We start from the raw sequence: 18,987 nt of genomic DNA on the forward strand, positions 1-18,987 counted from the left end.
CCCAACTCAAGCTTTGGCACTTGCTCCTTGTATATGTGTGCTTTTAGGGTGTGGACCTTTGTCTTTAAAAACATAATTGCAAGCTATTTCAGGGGAGGAAAATCATGTAGCTACAGAAGACGACATCAAGGCATGTATTTCCAGATCATTTACCTATAAAATGAGGGTCTGTGTGCATGCAGCGTGCGAACTTCATGACCCGTGAGGATAGTCCCAGTGTGGTTGGGGGACCAGGATGCTTATGGTACATGTGGCAGCTCTGTGAGCATGGTAAAGGGACATGGAACACGTGCTGTTGTCTCTGAGCACCACGGCTGAGGACAGCACTGCCCTGCAGAGCTGTGTCTACATGCCAGCATGGCAGCCGCTCGCCCCGTGGACTGCAGAGCACTTGAAGGTGGCCAGTCAGACGCAGGAGCTGCAGTCTTAATGTTACTTAATTTCAGTGTAAACCGCCACACGTCGCAAGTGGCTGCTATAATGGGCAGAGCAGTTACAGAGGTCTCCACTGGGGTCTCTCCATTCACAATGACATCTTGTCGGCCTCATCTGCAAGTGCATTGATGCCAGATCTTAGGCCACATGGTTCCTATAGGGAAATGGCTTCCAGAAGTGCTTCGAGGCGAGGGCCAGGCAGCCCCTGACCATGATGAGTAACACGCCAGACGCTGGCAGTAGGACACGAGGCATTTCTTGTGTTTTCACTCATGTTTCCTTGTTAGTAAGATGTATTCTCCGTAGGCCTCCTTTTTCTCTAGAGCACACGTGAACATGGCACGAGAACCTGATAGGACAGCTCTCAGCAAGGCCGGGTGGTCCTGCACAAAGCACACCTTTGCCCAGTGCCTGCCAGGGCCCCGCCCTCAGCAAACTTGCCACAGTTCTGAACACGCACCAGGCGTGCTCTGTGCCAGGCACCGTCCTATATACTGTGGGTGTTGTCTTCAACCCCAGGACTCTCTGGGAGGGTAAGCAGCAGCCAGCTCCACAGGGACAGGCTGGCAGGGGCAGGAGGTGCCCTCCCTGAGGTGTGGCAGCATGCAGCGGGGAGGGGCGCAAAGGGCAGGATGAGGGCGACTTGCCCAGGGTCCGGCCTGAGCAGTGGGTGCCTGGTGATGCCATTTGCTGAGGCAGGGACAAGTGGAGGAGACCAGGAGTTCCTTTCTGCGCATGTTCATCTTGAGATGGCGGTTGTCTTGGTCAGTTCCTCATGGGATAGGTGGCACACTCAGATCAAGATAGGTTGGGGACATGTTTGCAGAGGGCGCCTTACAAAGGAGGGGTTCGCACAAGGCCCACCACAGAGAGGCCACAGGGAGTGTTCCTGAAGGAGGAGGAAGCGTCCTTCCCCCGCACCCTGCCCCGCGTGCTCCCAAAGGAAGCCAGAGACCAGGGTAGGAGGGCGTCTTTGGAAACAAGATGGCGGGGGCTGCTGCTGTCACCTGTGTCTGCAGTTCAGGGGATGCCAAGCTGGGAACACACCTGGGCAGTGTCAGTTGCAGGTGACATTTAACCCCTCAGTGCCTAGGTCCCAGCACTGCCGGGAGGAGGGCTGAAGCCGGAGTCCTGGGCCCGCCCGCAGGCCCGCGTCCTGCACACTGTGCTCTGCGTCTCCCATCACCTCTCTCCAGACGGAAGTTAAAGGAGAGTCTGGCTTTGCTCCGTACGCTGTTGCCCCGTGTTCGTCACTCTTCTCTGCCTGCCCTGCTCGGATTCCCCGAGCTCTTCCAAAGCCCCCGACGCTGAGGACTTGCTCTGGTTTCTAAGCCCCGCTGAGGGGGTAGACTGGCAGACGTGGCAAAGCGGGTGGTCTTTCAACGACGCTGCCCCAGTGAAATCTGTTCCCTGTGCCTACTTTTCCTGTAGCGGGACTGGAGGCACTTTGAGGTGAATTGTTCTGCCTTCTCGGTGCGTTGTCTCAGCCTGAGCTCCTCCGCTGCAGGTTCATTGCAGAAGAGGCCGCAGCCTCTGGGGCCAAGTGTGTGCTCACCCACAGCCCGACCTGGATCATCGACCCCATCGACGGCACCTGCAACTTTGTGCACAGGTAAGCGGAAGCAGGGAGCACCTCCACCGGGGCTCGGCCCATCCTCTTCTGTGGGCTTTTGCCTTTTCCAAAGCAGCATTTTTAAGGCAGGAGTACATAAACAAACCTGTAGTCGGTTTATAGTCTCAGTAAAAAGATCAAATCTTGATATTTCTGAAATAAGGTTTTATATTTGTGAGAGGTCCTTGGAGGGTGTACTTGTTTAAAAACCGTGTGTTTGTTATGTTAAAAATGTTGGGTTGCATTTAAGAAGGACCCTTCAAGGAGATCCCCGGAGAGGCAGGCAGAGTTGGAACGTGAAGCCTATGCTGACCGGCAGCGGCAGAGCCCGAGGTGTAGCGTGGCATGTGACAGGTGCGATCTGAGAGCCACCTTTGGGCACACGTGAGAGCAAACCTTGTGGTTTCAGAAAGCAGGAGGCTTGGGGAGCCCACAGGGGCTGTGGAAGGAGGTGAGGGGAATGGAGCTACAAAGCTGGGGAGGTGACAGGGAGGAGACGGGGACACAACCACAGGCGCTCTCTCATGGCTGGGGAGGTGGTGGACCTGCAGGTGCCTGTCCAGGGCCATGCACAGGTGGCTGAGGGCCCGGGGCACGGAATGAGAGGCCGAGTCCACGGAGGGCGGTTCTCTGACTTGAGCGTGCCAAGAGCCCTGCAGGTTCCCATTCCGTGGGGCGGGGCGGCCCATGGCTCACAGTTCCCACAGGCCACGCCAGCACTGCCAGACCACAGGGGACAGTGAGAAGTGAGAGCCGAGCCGGGCTGTGGGGTTCCTCGCACCCAGTGTCAGCCTTTGTTTCTTCTCTAATGCTCCATTGATATTTAAAGCGTGTAAAGCAATTCTGAGTACCATGGTAAGCATAGCCTTTTCATAGGTGAGGGTCACCTTGAGAATGCAGTCATGCCTGCACAGGTGACCCTTTTTAGGCACTGGAGTACTGTGTCACCAGACTGTCATTTCAACTGAAGTGTGACCCCCAGGGTGAATGTCACAAGGAGAGCACCCGTCACTCTGTCCCGCTTGTTGCTCCAGGGTGCGCATGCCGGGCATGCGGTGGGCTACGCGCCACCCCAGGGTGAAGGCCACACGTCCATCTGAGGGTCTTACCAGAGCCAGGGTTGCCAGTGCTTCCTCTGCAGCCCTTGGAGAATGTGGGGCCAGAGAGGCTGCTTGGAGGAGAGCATCAGTTTCAGAACAGACTCCAGTGTGGTATGGACAGTTCCAGAGCACTGAGCACCTGCAGTGCAGAGGAGAAAGCTCTTCTGAGTGTCGGCGGCTGCTCCGGGAGCCAGCAGGCCAACGCTTGGAGTTTCAGAGCCCAGCACACCCGCTGTCAGGGTTGCATTGTGTGCAGCTGGCTTCTCATTTTTCCTGTCAGCCTGCAGTACCCAGCCTATCCTCATTCCCACCTGCTTTTTATTTCATTTCAGAGTATTACAGGGATATAAACGTTTTGGTTACATAAATTATAAGTGCGCCCATCCCCCAGATTGTGTTGTACCCGTTAGGTGTGAATTTACCCATCCCCTCCTCACCTTCCCACCTACTTGATTTCCAATGAGTTTTATTTCCATATGTGCACATAAGTGTTGTTCAGTTAGTTCTAATTTGATGGTGAGTACATGTGGTGCTTGTTTTTCCATTCTTGCAACACTTCACTTAGTAGAATTGACTCCAGCTCCATCCAGGATTATATAAGAGGTATTAGATCACCCTTGTTTTTTGTGGCTGATTTGTACTCCATGGTATATATATACCACATTTTATTAATCCACTCATGTATTGATGGGCACTTGGGTTGTTTCCACCTCTTTGCAATTGTGAATTGTGCTGCTATAAACATTCAAGGGCAGATGTCTTTTTTATGGAATGTCTTTTTTACCTTTGGGTAGATGCCCAGTAATGGAATTGCTGGATCAAATGGTAGTTCTACTTTTAGCTCTTTGAGGTAGCTCCATATTGCTTTCCACAGAGGTTGTACTAGTTTGCAGTCCCACCAGCAGTGTATGAGTGTTCCCATCTCTCCGCATCCATGTCAGTATTTATTGTTTTGGGACTTTTTGATAAAGGCCATTCTCACTGGGGATAAGTGATATTTCATTGTGGTTTTGATTTGCATTTCCCTGATGATTAGAGGTGTTGAGCATTTTTTCATATTTTTGTTGGCTATTAGTGTATCTTCTTTTGAAAAGTTTCTGTTCATGTCTTTTGCCCACTTTTTGATAGGGTTGTTTGATTTTTTCTTGCTGATTTTCCTGAGTTCCATATAGATTCTAGTTATCAGCCCTTTATCAGATGTGTAACATGTGAATGTTTTCTCCCATTCTGTAGGTTGTCTGTTTGCTCTTGTGATAGTTTCCTTGGCTGTGCAAAAGTTTTTTTAATTTGATCAGGTCCCATTTATTTATTTTTGTTGTTGCTATGATTGCTTTTTGGGCCTTCTTCATAAATTCTTTGCCTGGGTTAATGTCTATAAGAATTTTTCTAACATTTTCTTCTAGAATTCTTATAGGTTCATGCCTTAGATTTAAGTCTGTCATCCATCGTGAGTTGATTTTTGTGAGAAGTTAAGGTGCGGATTCTGTTTCAGTCTTCTACATGTGGCTATCCAATTTTCCCAGCACCACTTATTGAATAGAGATTCTTTTCCCCAGTCTATGTTTTTGTCTGCTTTGTCAAAGATCAGATGGCTATATGAGGATGATTTTATATCTAGGTTCTCTGTTCTGTTCCATTGGTCTATGTCCCTTGTGCCAGTACAATGCCATTGGTTACTATAGCTTTGTAGTATAGCTTGAAGTCTGGTAAAGTTAGGCCTCCTAATTTGTTCTTTTTGCTTAAGGACCTTGGCTCTTCAGGCTCTTTTCTGGTTCCATACAAAGCACAGAGTTATTTTTACTAGATGTGAGAAAAATGACATTGGTATTTTAATGGGGATTGCATTGAATCTGTAAATCACTTCAGGTAATATAGACATTTTAACAATGTTGATTCTGATGATCCATGATCCTTGCAGTTTCCTTCCTCAGTGTTTCATAGTTCTCCCTGTGTAGGTCTTTTCCTTCCTTGGTTAAATATATTCCTAGGTATTTTATTTTCTTTGTTGCTATTGTGAAAGGTATTGAGTCTTTGATTTGATTCTCAGCTTGACTATTGTTGGCATATAGAAATGCTACTGATTTGTGTACAATGATTTTGTAACCTGAGACTTTTCTGAATTTATTTATCAATTCCAGGAATCTCTTGGCAGAATATTTGGGGGTTTTTAGATATAAGATCATATCATCAGTGAAGAGTGACAGTTTGATCTCTTCTTTCCCCTTTTGGATTCCCTCAATTTTTTTCTCTTGTGTGATTGCTCTGGCTAGGACTTCTAGCACTATGTTGAATAGAAGTGGTAAAAAAAAAAAAAGGCAACCTTGTTTGGTTCCAGTTCTAAGTGGGAATGCTCTCAATTTTTCCCCATTCAGTATGATGTTGGTTGTGGGTTTGTCATATATGGCTTTTATAATTTTGAGGTATGTCCCATCTATGCCTATTTTGTTAAGAGTTTTTAATCATAAAAGGGTGCTGAATTTTGTCAGATCCTTTTTCTGCATCTGTTGAGAGGATCACATGGTCTTTGTTTTTGCTTTTATTTATGTGGTGCATCACATTTGTAGATTTGTGTATGTCGAACCATCCTTGCATCTTTGGGATGAAGCCCATCTGGTCATGGTGGATTATTTTTTTGATGTGCAGTTGAATTCGGTTTGCTGGGATTTTACTGAGAATTTTTGCCTCTATATTCATAAGGGATATCAGTCTGTAGTTCACTTTTTTTTTTTTTTTTGGTGTGTCCTTTTCTGGTCTTGGTATCAAGGTGATATTAGCTTTGTAGAATGAGTTGGGGAGGATTCTTTCCTACTCAATGTTATGAAATGATTTCTGCAGTATAGGTACCAGTTCTTCTTTGTAGGTCTGGTAAAATTCTGCTGTGAAACCATCTGGCCTAGGATTTTTTTGGTTGGAAGATATTTTATTGATGCTTCAGTTTTGTTACTTGATATTGGTCTGTTCAAGAATTTTATTTCTTCCTGATTGAGCCTAGAGAGGTTGTGTGTTTCCAGGAATTTGTCCATTTCCTCAATGTCTTCAAGTTTATGTGCATAAGAGATTTTTATAGTATTCAAAGATGATATTTTGTATTTCCATAGTATCAGTTGTAATTTCTCCTTTTTCATTTCTGATTGAGCTTATTAGGGCCCTTTCTTTTCTGTCTGTGGTTACAATCTAGCGAGAGGCCTGTCGATTTTGTTTATCTTTTCAAAGAACCAACTTTTTGTTTCATTAATCTTCTGTGTAATTGTTTTGGAATCGATTTCATTTAGTTCTGCTCTGACCTTAGTTGTTTCCTTTCTTCTGCTAGGTTTGGGATTGGTTTTCTTTTCCTTTTCAAATTTCTTAAGATTATTCATTAGATTGTTGGTTGTGATCTTTCTGTCTTTTGGACATAGGCATTTAAGGCTATGAATTTTCCTCGTAGGACTGCTTTTGCAGAATCCCACAGATTTTGGTAACTTGTGTCCCCTTTGTCATTTAGTTTGAAGAATCTTTTGATTTCCATGTTAATTTCCTCTTTGACCCAATAATCATTCAGCAGTAGGTTGTTAAATTTTCATGACTTTGTGTAGAGTTGAATTTTTCTGTTGGAATTGATTTCTAATTTTATTTCACTATGGTCTGAGAAGATACATGGTATAATTTCTATTTTTTTAAGTATGTCAGGACATGTTTTGTGGCCTAGAATTTGATCAATCTTAGAGAATGTTCCATAAGCTGATAAGAAGAATGTACATTCAGTAGTTTGGGGGTAGAATGTTCTGTAAATGTCTGTTAGGCCCATTTGTTCTAGAGTCTTTTTTAAGTTCATTGTTTCTTTGTTTATTTTCTGTTTGGAGCATCTGTCCCATTCTGTCAGAGGGGCGTTGAAATCCCTGGCTATTTTAATGCTGCTGTTTATCATTTTGTTTATATCAAGTAGGATTTGCTTTATGCATCTGTGTGTACCTGTTTTAGGTACGTAGATATTTAGGATTCTTCTGTTTTCTTGTTGAATTGTTCCCTTCACCATTATATAATCACCATCTTTGTCTGTCTATAGTTTTATTGATTTGAAGTCTATGTTATCTGATATGAGAATGGCTACAGCAGCTTTCTTTTGGTTTCCATTTGCATGGAATATTGTTTTCCATCCCTTTACCTTGAGTCTGAATGAGTTCTGTGGGTTAGATGCATTTCCTGGAGACAGTAGACATTTGGCTTGTATTTTTTATCCATTCAGCCAACCTATGTCTCTTCAGTGGGAGTCTAAGCCATTTACATTTATTGAAAGAATAGGTAAATGGGGTGGATTTCTGTTTATCCTGTTGGGTAGACCCTTATTGCTTTGTTTTGCCGCTTGAGCCATTGTGATATCTGGGCTCTGACCTTTAGCTTTCGGATGGTTTTACACTGGTGGCTGTCCGTTGTGCTTGATCAGTGTATAATGCAGATCTGAGTACTTCCTGCAAGGCAGGTCTGGTCTTGAGAGATTCCCTCAGCATTTGCTTGTCTGAGAGTCTTTATTTCTCCCTCATATAAGAAACTTTGTGTTGCAGGATACAAAATTCTAGGCTGGCCATTATTCTGTTTGAGAAGACTGAAAATGGGACCCCAGCCCCTTCTGGCTTGTAAGGTCTCAGTTGAGAAGTCTGCAGTTAGTCTTACAGGTTTTCCTTTGTAAGTTACCTGATGCTTTCACCTTATGGTTCATAGGACTTCCTCTTTTGTATTAACTTTGGCCAGTCTGATGACTGTATGTTGTGGTGATTGCCTCTTGGTGATCAATCTCCCAGGAGTCAGTTGTGCTTCTTGAACCTGGATGTCCAGATTTCTAGCAAGACCTGGGAAATTTTCCTCAAGTATTACCTCAAGTAGGGTTTCTAGCTCTTGTGTATTTTCTTCTCCACTCTCAGGGATGCCTATAATTCTTATGTTAGGCCTCTTTACATAATCCCACATTTCTTGTAGGCTTGCTTTGTTCCTCTTATTACTCTTTTCTTTCTCTTTGATTGACTTGTTTAATTTAAAGGCATTGTCTTCTAGCTCTGAGATTCTTTCTTCTGCCTGATCTAGCCAACTTTTAAGGCTTTCCACTGTGTTTTGTATTTCCTTGAATGATTTTTTCATTTCCAGAAGCTCTGCTTGATTTTTTTTTTTTAATAATTCAGTTTCTTTAGTGAATTTTTCATTCATTTCCTATATTGTTTTTGTGGTTTCTTTGTGTTGGGTTTCTCTTTTCTCTTGTATTTCATTGAGCTTCCATATAATCCATATTTGAAATTCTTTATTAGTCATTTCAATATTCTCATGTTGGTTGGTTTCCATTGCTACGGAGTTATTGTTTTCTTTTGGGGGTGTCCTTTCACTCTGATTTTTCATGTATCTGGAGATCTTTTGGTGATTCCTTCTCATCTGGAGCAGCTTTTGCTTAATTTTGGGTTTTCTTTTGATCAGATAATGGCACGCCTAGTTTAGTCTCTGAGACAGTAGGTGGTGCTTGTGGGTGAGATTCAGCTACACCCTGTGTGATTGAGTCAGTAAATGCTGTAAAGAGTGTGCAGATTTACCTCCCTGTCAATAGGTTGTGCTTGCTGGAAGGAACAAGCTACAATGTTGTTTTTGGGTCCTGTGGCAGCTCTAGTCCCTCCAGAGAAGCACTTGATTGCCCCAGGTGGTGGGTGGGGCCCTAGAGCTTGAGGTGAGTCCTTATTCCCTGCCACAGCGGAGGCGGGTGGGCAAGTGAGGCTGGGCTGGACAGGGCTGGATTGGGTGAGCTTGCCCCCACGCTCAGCCAAAACTGGCAAGGGATCCTTCTTGCTGGACTCCAAGGCTCTCAGGGGTTGATCTCTGCCAATATCCTGCTCCTTTGTGTTCTACTTCTGGGGGCTAGAAGTCCAAGATCAAGGTGCCAGTGGGGTTGATTACTTTTGAACCTCTCTTGTTCCCACCTGTTTTTAACTTCTGATGATCTTCACATAAAGGAGGGATTATTCTGAAGACACTGAACAGCAACAGCAAAATCTCCAAATAAAACCACAGGCAAACTGTGACGTGAAAACCATCCTTGTGCCTCTGTAGCTCACCCTGCTGGCTGCTTGGGTGCTAAGCAGGGACAGGGACAGGGTGTAGGTGGTGCCGATGTGTCCTGTGGCTCAGAATCAACCCCATGGGGAGGCTGTGGCACCTTCCAGGCACCCCATGCCCCACCTGGTCCAGGGGCCTGACCTTTTGGGAGGACTCTGCTGTCGCTTTGGGTCTCTGAGAACCAGGAAACTGATTATTCAAATCCAAATTGGGTATCAGAGGGTCATTGTTTTATTGCATCAGCCTCATGTGACTTTCAAGGTTATCTGTCTTACCACATGATCAGCTAAGTCTGTTTGTCTTGGAAGCAGTTAGTGAAACAATGGGAAGTCGTTTTTTTAAAAACCAACCCACCCAGAGTGTAGAAAGGTCCTTGTGTGCCCTGGATGAGCTGCACAGCACACGCAGGCTCCTGAGAGCTGGTGTTCCTATTTCAGGATGTAAACTGTTCTGTTTTCCTTTCCAGGTTCCCCACCGTGGCAGTCAGCATTGGCTTTGCTGTTCACCAAGAGGTAGGCAGTGTGGCCCAGGGTCCCCGAGGGCCCTCGTCCTTCCTTCCCACTTCAGCTGCTGGTTGTTTTGCTGTCTGTCCTGGTAGATCCAAGTCTGGTTCCCAAATCTGAGAAAGTAAACAAGCACGAACCGGTTTGGGGGTGTGCAGGTGTAGGGCCAGCCCTCACCCCACAGGAGGCTGGCCCTGGCCTCTGCGTGGTCTTCCCATGATGCTGCCATGGAAGTGGAAGTTCTGGGTTAGCCTCGGTCCGAGTCAGTCTCCATCTGACCCCTAGAGCGTGTGATCTAGTCACAACAAAAAGGAGCTCGTATTTTTGGAGAATGTTTTTAATCCCAATATTCTATTAATTCTTTATCTTCCTCTGGCTGTTAGTATGAGAACGTGGCTCTTCCAAGGTTCCCATAGACCTTCTGAACTCCAATGTCACGGGGCCTGCGTGGAACACATGGGGCTGAGGCTTAAGCTTTATTAGCCAATTCAAGCAGCAACACTTAGAAGAGCCTTCGTTTCTCTGTAGTGAAAACAGTTTTATTTGAGTGGGTCTCCCCAGCGTGACCCTCCTTCAGAACAGCATTTGTTCATGCTAATCCTCGGTCTCAGTATATATTCCCTAGCGTGGGCACTGAGAGAAGTTTATACCTATCTCAGAATACGTAAGTCAAAGATAAGTAAGAATTTTAATATTGAAATCTGGGTAAGGACTTAATTACTGACTTGTTTCTTTGCTAAGTGTCAGGAAGCCCTGTGAGTGTGGGAAGCTGAGCCCTACTTTAGGGAGACAATTGATGTTTGTGACCAAGATCTTCCCAGTGACCAGGGGGAGGGGCTGCTGGGAAGGCTGGCCGGGGCCTCAGCCCATCTGTGGGTCGCTGTGTCTGTTCTGTTCCCAGTGACTGAACGGGGAGGTACTCCCCCTTCTCCCAGGCCTGGGTCCCCTTCCAGGCCCTCAGAGACCAGCACAATTCTAGGATTGACCTGGATTTGCAGAGCCCTTTAAAGCCAGGGCCCTGGGAAGGGAGGAGGATGATTAAGTATCGCTAGAAAGCTGCCGGCTCTCAGCCTGAATGACCCCCTCCCAGAAACCAGCCCGTTTTCTGTAGGTCGGGGCCTCCATCGGTTCAGCTCACCCCAGGGCCAGCCAAGGCTTTCCTAAGGCATCTGGCCTGAGTCTTCATTTTCCAGAGAGATGGACACTTGGCCGACACCCGCGCCAAGCATGCTCTTGTTAATCCTGAGTCGTGAAAAGTAGGAAGAGGAAAGGTAACAAAGGCCCGAGGGTAGGCGGCTGCATTGTTTTCACACTGACCCCTTCATTTTGCTGTTTCTTGTTGGGACGGTGGCGTCTGACCTTGTCACCACTTACAGCAGCAAGGCTGCATAGTGCTCTGCCCTGCAGGGACGAAGGCCACGGCTTGGTGTGTCGTTTCTGTCTTTCCCGGGCTGCCCTTGGGTTTTCAGATGTCTTCATTCTTCACACATCAGCAATTTTGAGGATGTCTTATGGGGTTTGGAGTCACAAGTAGCCTTTTTTTTCCAGTAAAAAAGATCTTTCTAAAGAATTAAACTTTTTCAATAACTTTTGGTGACTAATGTATGATTATGATTGTTAATTTTTAATATAGTTATTAGTCTTAATATATTTTAAAATATAGTTATTTAACAAAAGAAAGCTTTTTTTCATGTCCAGGTCTAGTTTTAAATCTAGACACTGATTTTTTTTTCAGTTCCTTTTTGAAAGGTAATTTCTGTCTCATCATACTGCGTTCGTCTTAACGCCTAGAGCAGCCTTCATCTTTCAATCACTGTGTTTTTTCCGTGTCAAATGAGTGAACTACGTTTGTTTTCTGTCCTGCCTCTGCACCCGCAGCTTGAGTTCGGGGTGATTTACCACTGCACGGAGGAGCGACTGTACACGGGCCGGCGAGGCCGGGGCGCCTTCTGTAACAGCCAGCGGCTCCAGGTCTCCAGAGAGACAGGTGGGGCTTCGCGAGGCTCATCTCAGGTCATTCTGATGGAGGCGTGTGAATGGAAAATGCCAAAGTCACCGTCACATGGGATGGTGGTGGAAATCTCCCGCTGATGCTTTCATCTCTTCTTAGGGACATCATGTCCCTGACGGACGGAAGTCGAGCCAGTTCTGTATCTTGATGTGTTTGGTAACATGGCCAGGAGCTTTAAATAGTCTCATTCTGTTCCCCACTCACGTCCTTCATCCTTAAGGCAGAGAGGACTCTGGTCACAGTTAGGATTGGTCTGGCAGGACTGGGTGAGCAATGCAGGGCCAAGGACAGGCAGAAGCATGCTCTAGCCCTCAGGTGCCCAGGTGCACCTCAGTGGTCCTGATGTCACCCAGGTGACGTTACCCAGGTGCAGTCTGTGGCTCCCTGGCTTTAGACTAACAGCATTTGGCTTCAGTTTCTGTGAGAAGCAGCAGCCTTGGGAGTGAGTTCCATAAACAAGTGGTGTTTCCATGCACCTTGGACCCTGTGGCTGTGGCCTGCCCTGATTTCCTTAGAGCAGAACCTCAAGGACATCCCGCAGCTCTCAGGAAGGGGCCGCTGGCCATGCGCAGTGGCGCACACCTGTAATCCCAGTGCTTTGGGGGGCTGAGGCTCACCGGAGCCCAGGAGTTCGAGGGTGCAGTGAGCTGTGATGATGCCAGTGCACTCTAGCCAGGGTGAGAGAGTGAGACCCTGTCTCAAAAATATGTAGCTAGCTAGCTAGATGATAGCTAGATGATAGAGTGATAGATAGAAGGTAGACCGACTGATAGATGATTAGAGAGAAGGGGCTCCCGTTGCACCCGCACTGCCCGCACTGTGTGCAGCGCCTGTCACGAGCAGCAGGCCCACTCAGGGTTCCCACTGACTTTCCTTGGCCTTTCTCCCATGTTGATTAAACCAGTGCTATTTTATTGCATTGTGAGATAGGTATGTCCTGTAGAGCTGTGGTCCCCAAGCCCTGGGATGCAGACGGGTCCCGGTCCGTGCCTGTCAGGGACGGGGCTGCTGAGCTCTGCCGCGTGCCCCTCCTCCCCACCCCGTGCGTGTAAAAATGTCTTCCATGAAATGGTCCCTGGTGCCAAAAAGGTTAGGGACTGCTGCTGTAGGGGACGGAAAAATGCCAGACAGAAATAAAAGGAAGAGTCCCAGACTAGAAGCAACTGGATGAGAAGTCTTTAAAAGCTCCTTAGTATCCATGTTGGGTTTGAGAAGGTAGAAAGCGCAGTTCCTGCTAATTTCCACCTCGCCTGTTTCTGGAGCTGGACGTCATGTCCCCCCACCCCCGGTCACGTCCCACTGCTGAAGGTCATGTCCCCCACACCCGCCATGTCCAGCCTCTTTTTAAAATGCCTTTCCTAGCGCCCTTCCTGCGTCGTCTCTCTTTATTCTGCCATTTGTCCCTCTCTGGCTGACGCCTGTGCCCAGACGGCCCCAAAGGCAGTGAGAGGAGTCAGGGTGTCGCGTGAGCCGCTGCGCAGTGGCGGGCTGGGGCAGATCAGCTGTTAGGAGACGGCCCGCCACCCTGTGAAGGACGAGTGAAGGAGGGGTGGGGACAGTGGAGAGGACAAGCTGCTGCTGCAGAGCCACTAGAGTCCGAGCGCACCCAGAGCATTGGAAGGGAGAACGCACAGGGGCCTCCGAGGGAGCCGGCAGGGCGGCCTGGCCGTTCATGCTTCTGAACCCAGAGAGCCCGCCCGCTTCTCCCGCTCTGGGAGTGTTTTGTTTGGCTGTGTAAAATGCAGCGTTAATTACAGCTCTGCACGCTGGGAGGCACCCACTCAAGCCTAATTGTGTAACACGGTGGTGAGGAAGCGTGTTATTAAACATGCTTGGGTGAACTTTGCTCTATATTTCGTTGGATTGTAACACTGAGCTCTATTCACACACACCCAGCTTCCTGGTTGGCCGCCTGCGCAGCTCAGCCATGCGCTGCAGCTCACACCCCAGTGAGGCCTGCTGCTGCAAGCACAGCTCGCCCGAGCCCCCGGGCAGGGGCCTTGCCTGGTCACCACTCTGTCCGGCCCCCAGGAGGCACCTGGTGACTTGGTAGAATGAAAGCAGCTCCCATCCCTGTGGCATACATGGCCCAGTCTTGTGGTCACCTCCCCTCTGCACACTGCTGTGCCGTGGCTCCCACCTCGCTCCAGAGTGCTTCTGTTCCAAAGCTCATTGGCAGCTTTTTAAAAATTATGGCAGATGAAGTGCAGTGAGTTACTTTGAACCCTGGTCATTTTCTTTTTTATGAGTTACTGGATTTCAGTAGGAGATGACAGAGTAGACTCTGTGTAGCAGCAGCATCTTTAGGCACCGTGCAGACCTGATTTCAGGTCCTGATTGTGCCACCTTCTAGGGCAACTTGAACTTGAGCAAGTAGGTTAACCTTTCCGAACCTCAGTCCTTATTTAAAATGCGGATGATGATGCCAAGAATAACTGTGAGGATGAAATACAGTTATATATTATACATAAAGCACCCAGCGTGACACCAGGTACATAGAGTCCAAAAGTGACAGCCATTATCCAGAAGAAACAGAAGTCATTGCACAAAGCCAGTCAGGTCGAGACCCGCTGTTAGAATTAGGCTGTGTTTCTGGAGGACACAGCTGTTAAAACCACCACTTCTAATCCTGTCTCTGCTTCCCTTGGCCTCCTTTTTTATTCCCATTATGCCTTTCTGGAATGCTGTCGGCTCACAAATTGAAAAACAGAAAATAACTACACCGTGTAGGGGTAAAGGACTAGATGAAGGCCAGAATTTCATTAGGAGTTTTTTCTTCAGATTCTACCCTGCGAAATTTCAGACAGGAAGCAGGCAGAAAATGTGACGCGGCAGCAGCAACATTCCCGGGTAACTCCCAGCCACCCCCCGCCCCCCGACACAAACCCCAGGCATCAGGTGACTCGCTAGCGAGGATGTCAGGATGTATCATAGCTCCAAACGTACAGACTGTTCTTTTAAAAACGTAATCACAACACCAGTGTTCTCCCTGCCAAAAATTATTCATTCCTGAAACCATCAAATCTCCAGTCAGTGTTCAAATTTCCAATTGTCTCAGTTTTTGGAAAATGGCCTTCTAAGGCCACAGTCTGGGTTTTGGGAGACTGATTGCTCCCAAAGGGTCAGTCTTTGTTGCTAGGCCTTTTCAGTGGACAGAGCTAGGAAGTGAGTTGGTGTTTAAATATAAAATTCATCTGAGTTATACTGATGTTTTAGATTGAAATTCGTGAGTGCTAGCTTTTCTACTTAACTCTGTGTCTGCTGTCCCCTGCGCTAACACCCCTAGTTCACAGGGACACCAGGAATGATCAGATTCATGATGTCACATGGTTGCTTGTTTGCTTTCAACCCACAATACACATTTATCAGTTTCGAACTAACAGTGCTAGCCCCACTGTCAACAAATGATTACTGAAAACAGTTTGAAGGGTTTTTAACTTTGATTTGTCTTTTTGTGCTTAGTGCCTCTCCCAGTAGAATGTGCCGTCAGTACGTTCCCTCATTCTGTCACCTGCTAAGAATGATCATTTAGTTGTGTGTCTTACTTTATTTTTAACTTACAAGGATTACTTTTTGGAAATCTGATTTCATTTGATAATTATGTAAAACTAAGCTCAGCATCCCCAAGTCAAATCCATAAAGTATATTCAAAGAGGTTTGGTGTCTGTCCTTGTCCTCCCAACCCTCCTCTCTCTCTCCCCCACAGATAACTGTTCAAGAAATTTAATAGTTTATCCTTTCATTGTCTATGTTAAGTGTTTTTTAAATTAGCAGCTATTTTATTTGCTTTTATTCTTTGTTTTGGTAGAATTTTTAGTGTTAAGAGACTTCTATACTTTTGTTTTTATAATTCCCTTTATATTAACATTTTTATAGAATATACCTACTCCCTTCTTTTCAGGATTACTGAACTTAGCCGGTAACCTCTTCTTCACTACTTCTTCTCATACTCCAGTGTATGTTTAAAACACGATATCCTTTTCCTCTCAGTAACCACGAGGCACTTGGCAAGCGTATTCTACCGGCCACACCCTCTCCCTGTTCTCACCCTTGAGTGGTTGTCGTGTGTGCATGCCGGCAGAGCGCCTGGCTGTTGTGTGCCCACTCTCACTTTAAGGCCGTAACTCAGTCTTGGTTCCACAGGTAAATACAGATTTAACACTCCCCACTGGTCCTGTATGTCGATGTATCTGCAGTTTTCGTTGTGTGATTTCTGTGCACTTTTTGATCTTAGGACCAACCCATTTGTACTTCCAAAAAAATTATTGAAGTCCCTCAAAGAGCTAAATCTGTTGATATTTATGTATTAGAAATTTAAATCTCTAAAATATTTATTAATTTATTTTTTAAAATGAAAGATTAATATTTAAACATGAATAATATATTTTTATAGAAAATAATCTTTTTTTTTTTTTTTTTGAGACAGTCTCACTCTGTTGCCTGGGCTAGAGTGCCGTGGCGTCAGCCTAGCTCACAGCAACCTCAAACTCCTGGGCTCAAGCGATTCTGCCTCAGCCTCCCGAGTAGCTGGGACTACAGGCATGCACCACCATGCCCGGCTAATTTTTTCTATATATATGTTAGTTGTCCAGATAATTTCTTTCTAATTTTAGTAGAGACGGGGTCTTGCTCTTGCTCAGGCTGATCTCAAACTCATGAGCTCAAAGGATCCTCCTGCCTCGGCCTCCCAGAGTGCTAGGATTATAGGCGTGAGCCACTGCGCCCAGCCTAAAATAATCATATTTTCCAAAACAAAAAAAAATTTCAGGGAGGAGAGTGGCATTGCTTTACATTTTTTCCAAATCTCTTTATGTCTGACTTAATAGAAGACAACTGGATTTTCATATCAGCTTCTGTATTCAATCTGTTGTAATAAATTGTTTTGATGTATGAAGAAAATCTGGCCTCACACAGATACATAGCTGGAAAAGGAAGCAGTTATTTTAATTGTCTTTTCAGATAATTGAGGATATTCTTCTATGATACTAGACCAAAACTCAGTGAGTAGTGGTTTCCTAAAGGTTAGTTGCAATGTGACATTTCACATAGCAGTGGGTTTTTGGTTCTTAGTCACACTGAGATCCACTGGGATGTCCTGTACTTTGAATAGATCTTTTGCCCACGGATAGTTTTGTAACTTCATACGTTGTTCACTGGGTAATGGGTTCACTGAGATTTTCAACTCTTCCTAATGTTGATGTACTTCATTATAAAATACTAAAAACTGTCATGCTCATTAATATCATCATTCTTTAAGTCTTTGAAGATGTCAAGTTTACAGTGGTAGAAACTTTTTCCCAAATTCTAATTTCCACCTGAAAGCTTGAATTTTATCATTGGAACCTTGGCAATTAAAGTAATGGACTCACTTCTTTCTTTTTCAAGAAAATGCCTTCCAAATACCCAAGTCTGAATAACCATAGTTTATCTAAAGTCTCTTTGTGTACTTCCCTTGTCGTCACAGAATATTTAAAAGACATCTACTTAGATTCAAGATTTGATGCAGTTAATAATTTATGTTATTCATAAGTAAATCTACGTTTTCCCCACTCTGTGTGGAGCAGCGTTGAGGACAGCGCAGGGGTGGCGGCTGCGGGTGGTGCCTGCCCTGCCTGCCCTGCCGTGGTGAGGCCCGGCAGCCGGCCCTCGCTGCTGTTCTGTCATCAGTGCAAGCGTCACCGCAGCGAGGAAGGCACAGAGCGTCTTAGCACTACACGAAATTGTCTTAACTCCGCACTCTCCTGACAGAGTCTCAGGGGCCACAGCTTGAGAACGCCTGCTCTAGCTGACTTCTCGGGAAGGAAGGGCTCAGCTCACGGGAACAACGTTCCCTGAGTTCCTAGGTGTGCATTACAGTTTGTCGGTGGCCTTTGTATTTGAAAGTCCATTTTTCTGGTAACAAAACCCATGGTTCACATTCTCTTGTCCTGAATGTGTCGAGTGTCTCCGGTGTCTTTTGGTATAGGCATGTGGTTGACAGTCTGAAGACTCTGATTTTCTTTCGCTTATAAGGAACTTTAGTTTTCCTGGATGCCCAAAGCCCTTTTTTTCCTTTTCCTTTAGAGCAGAGTAATTTTACCGAGTGTATCTCAGTGCTGTTTCTTCTGAGTCAGTTTTCCTTGGTACATGGTGTGCCCTTTCAATATGTAATTTCAAGTCTTTTTTTTTATCATTATTTCAGAAGAGTTTTCTTGAATTATAGTGTTTAGTATTTTTGCACTTCCAAATTCTGTTGCTCTGCTTCTCATCCTCTGGGACCCGTGTGTGTGCCGGGTGTCCTCTGCTCACCTGTGCTGTCCGTCAGTTTTTCTTGTATCCTTTTTACCCTTTTCCATCAATTTTTTTATTTTTAAAAATTTCCTCCTTTTCACGCTCCTTTACAATTTCTTGCAAAGCATGATCTGTTGTGTTTATTCATTGTTTGTCTTCTTTTCTGAACTATTTTCTAACTTTTTCCTAAGTTCTGTGACCTCTAATTTTGAGTTATGTTGTCCTCTCACGTATTCATGTCTTTCGCAGAAAGCGGGTCTGTTTGTGGACAGATCTTTCTGGTGTTCTTTTATTGACTGTAGACATGTTAGTCTGCTCCTTACTCTTTTTTTTCTCCTCATAATTGTGTATGGGATTCAACCATGAATCTTTTTAGTCACTGTTTGTTGAAATTTGTGTTCCTGAGCTTGGGGTCAGGGGAGGGGTTGACTCAAGTCCGTTCGTAGCTTTGTGGCTCTGGCGCTCCCTCTTCTGTTGCTTTTGTGAAGTATTCAAAACATTGGCCTTGTTCAAAAAATTGGCTCTGTTCCTCACCTTTATGGTAATCTGGAGCCTGTTTCCTCTGTCCTGTTCTTCCTGTCCAAGTGCTGGGTCCTGCCCCGAAAGGACAGGCCCGAAGAGCCAGCTGTGAAGACCACAGGGCGCAGCGGCTCCCGCGCGCCAGACCCCGCGTCCGCACCGCCAGGGCCCCGGCTCGGATCGGCGCCAGCGCAGCCCCTCGGGTGGCCCGTGGTGGCGCCCTGGAGGATTCCCCGCTCGCAGCCCCTCGGGTGGCCGGCGGTGGCGCCCTGGAGGATTCCCCGCCCGCAGCCCCTCGGGTGGCCCGCGGTGGTGCCCTGGAGTTTTACTCGCCCGCAGCCCCTCGGGTGGCCCGCGGTGGCGCCCTGGAGTTTTACTCGCCCGCAGCCCCTCGGGTGGCCCGCGGTGGCGCCCTGGAGGATTCCCCGCCCGCAGCCCCCCGGGTGGCCCGCGGTGGCGCCCTGGAGG

At 46.5% G+C, this 18,987-nt stretch overlaps 1 protein-coding gene across 5 annotated transcripts in view; it reads left to right on the top strand.

Annotated features, from left to right (window-relative positions):
* The window catches only part of IMPA2 (inositol monophosphatase 2), a 52,834-nt gene that overhangs the window by 20,076 nt on the left and 13,771 nt on the right, over positions 1-18,987 (top strand). For all 5 annotated transcript variants that reach the window (XR_006729272.1, XR_006729273.1, XR_006729275.1 and 2 more), the window contains exons 3-5: positions 1,943-2,047; positions 9,683-9,728; positions 11,598-11,706. Coding sequence is in view for 1 of the 5 variants with exons in the window: in XM_045527798.1 (XP_045383754.1) it covers positions 1,943-2,047; positions 9,683-9,728; positions 11,598-11,706 (260 nt within the window). In the remaining 4 variants the exon portion in view is untranslated. The remainder of the gene's footprint in view (positions 1-1,942; positions 2,048-9,682; positions 9,729-11,597; positions 11,707-18,987) is intronic.

Source organism: Lemur catta, chromosome 16, assembly GCF_020740605.2.
Source record: "Lemur catta isolate mLemCat1 chromosome 16, mLemCat1.pri, whole genome shotgun sequence".
Classification (NCBI taxonomy): Eukaryota; Metazoa; Chordata; class Mammalia; order Primates; family Lemuridae; genus Lemur; species Lemur catta.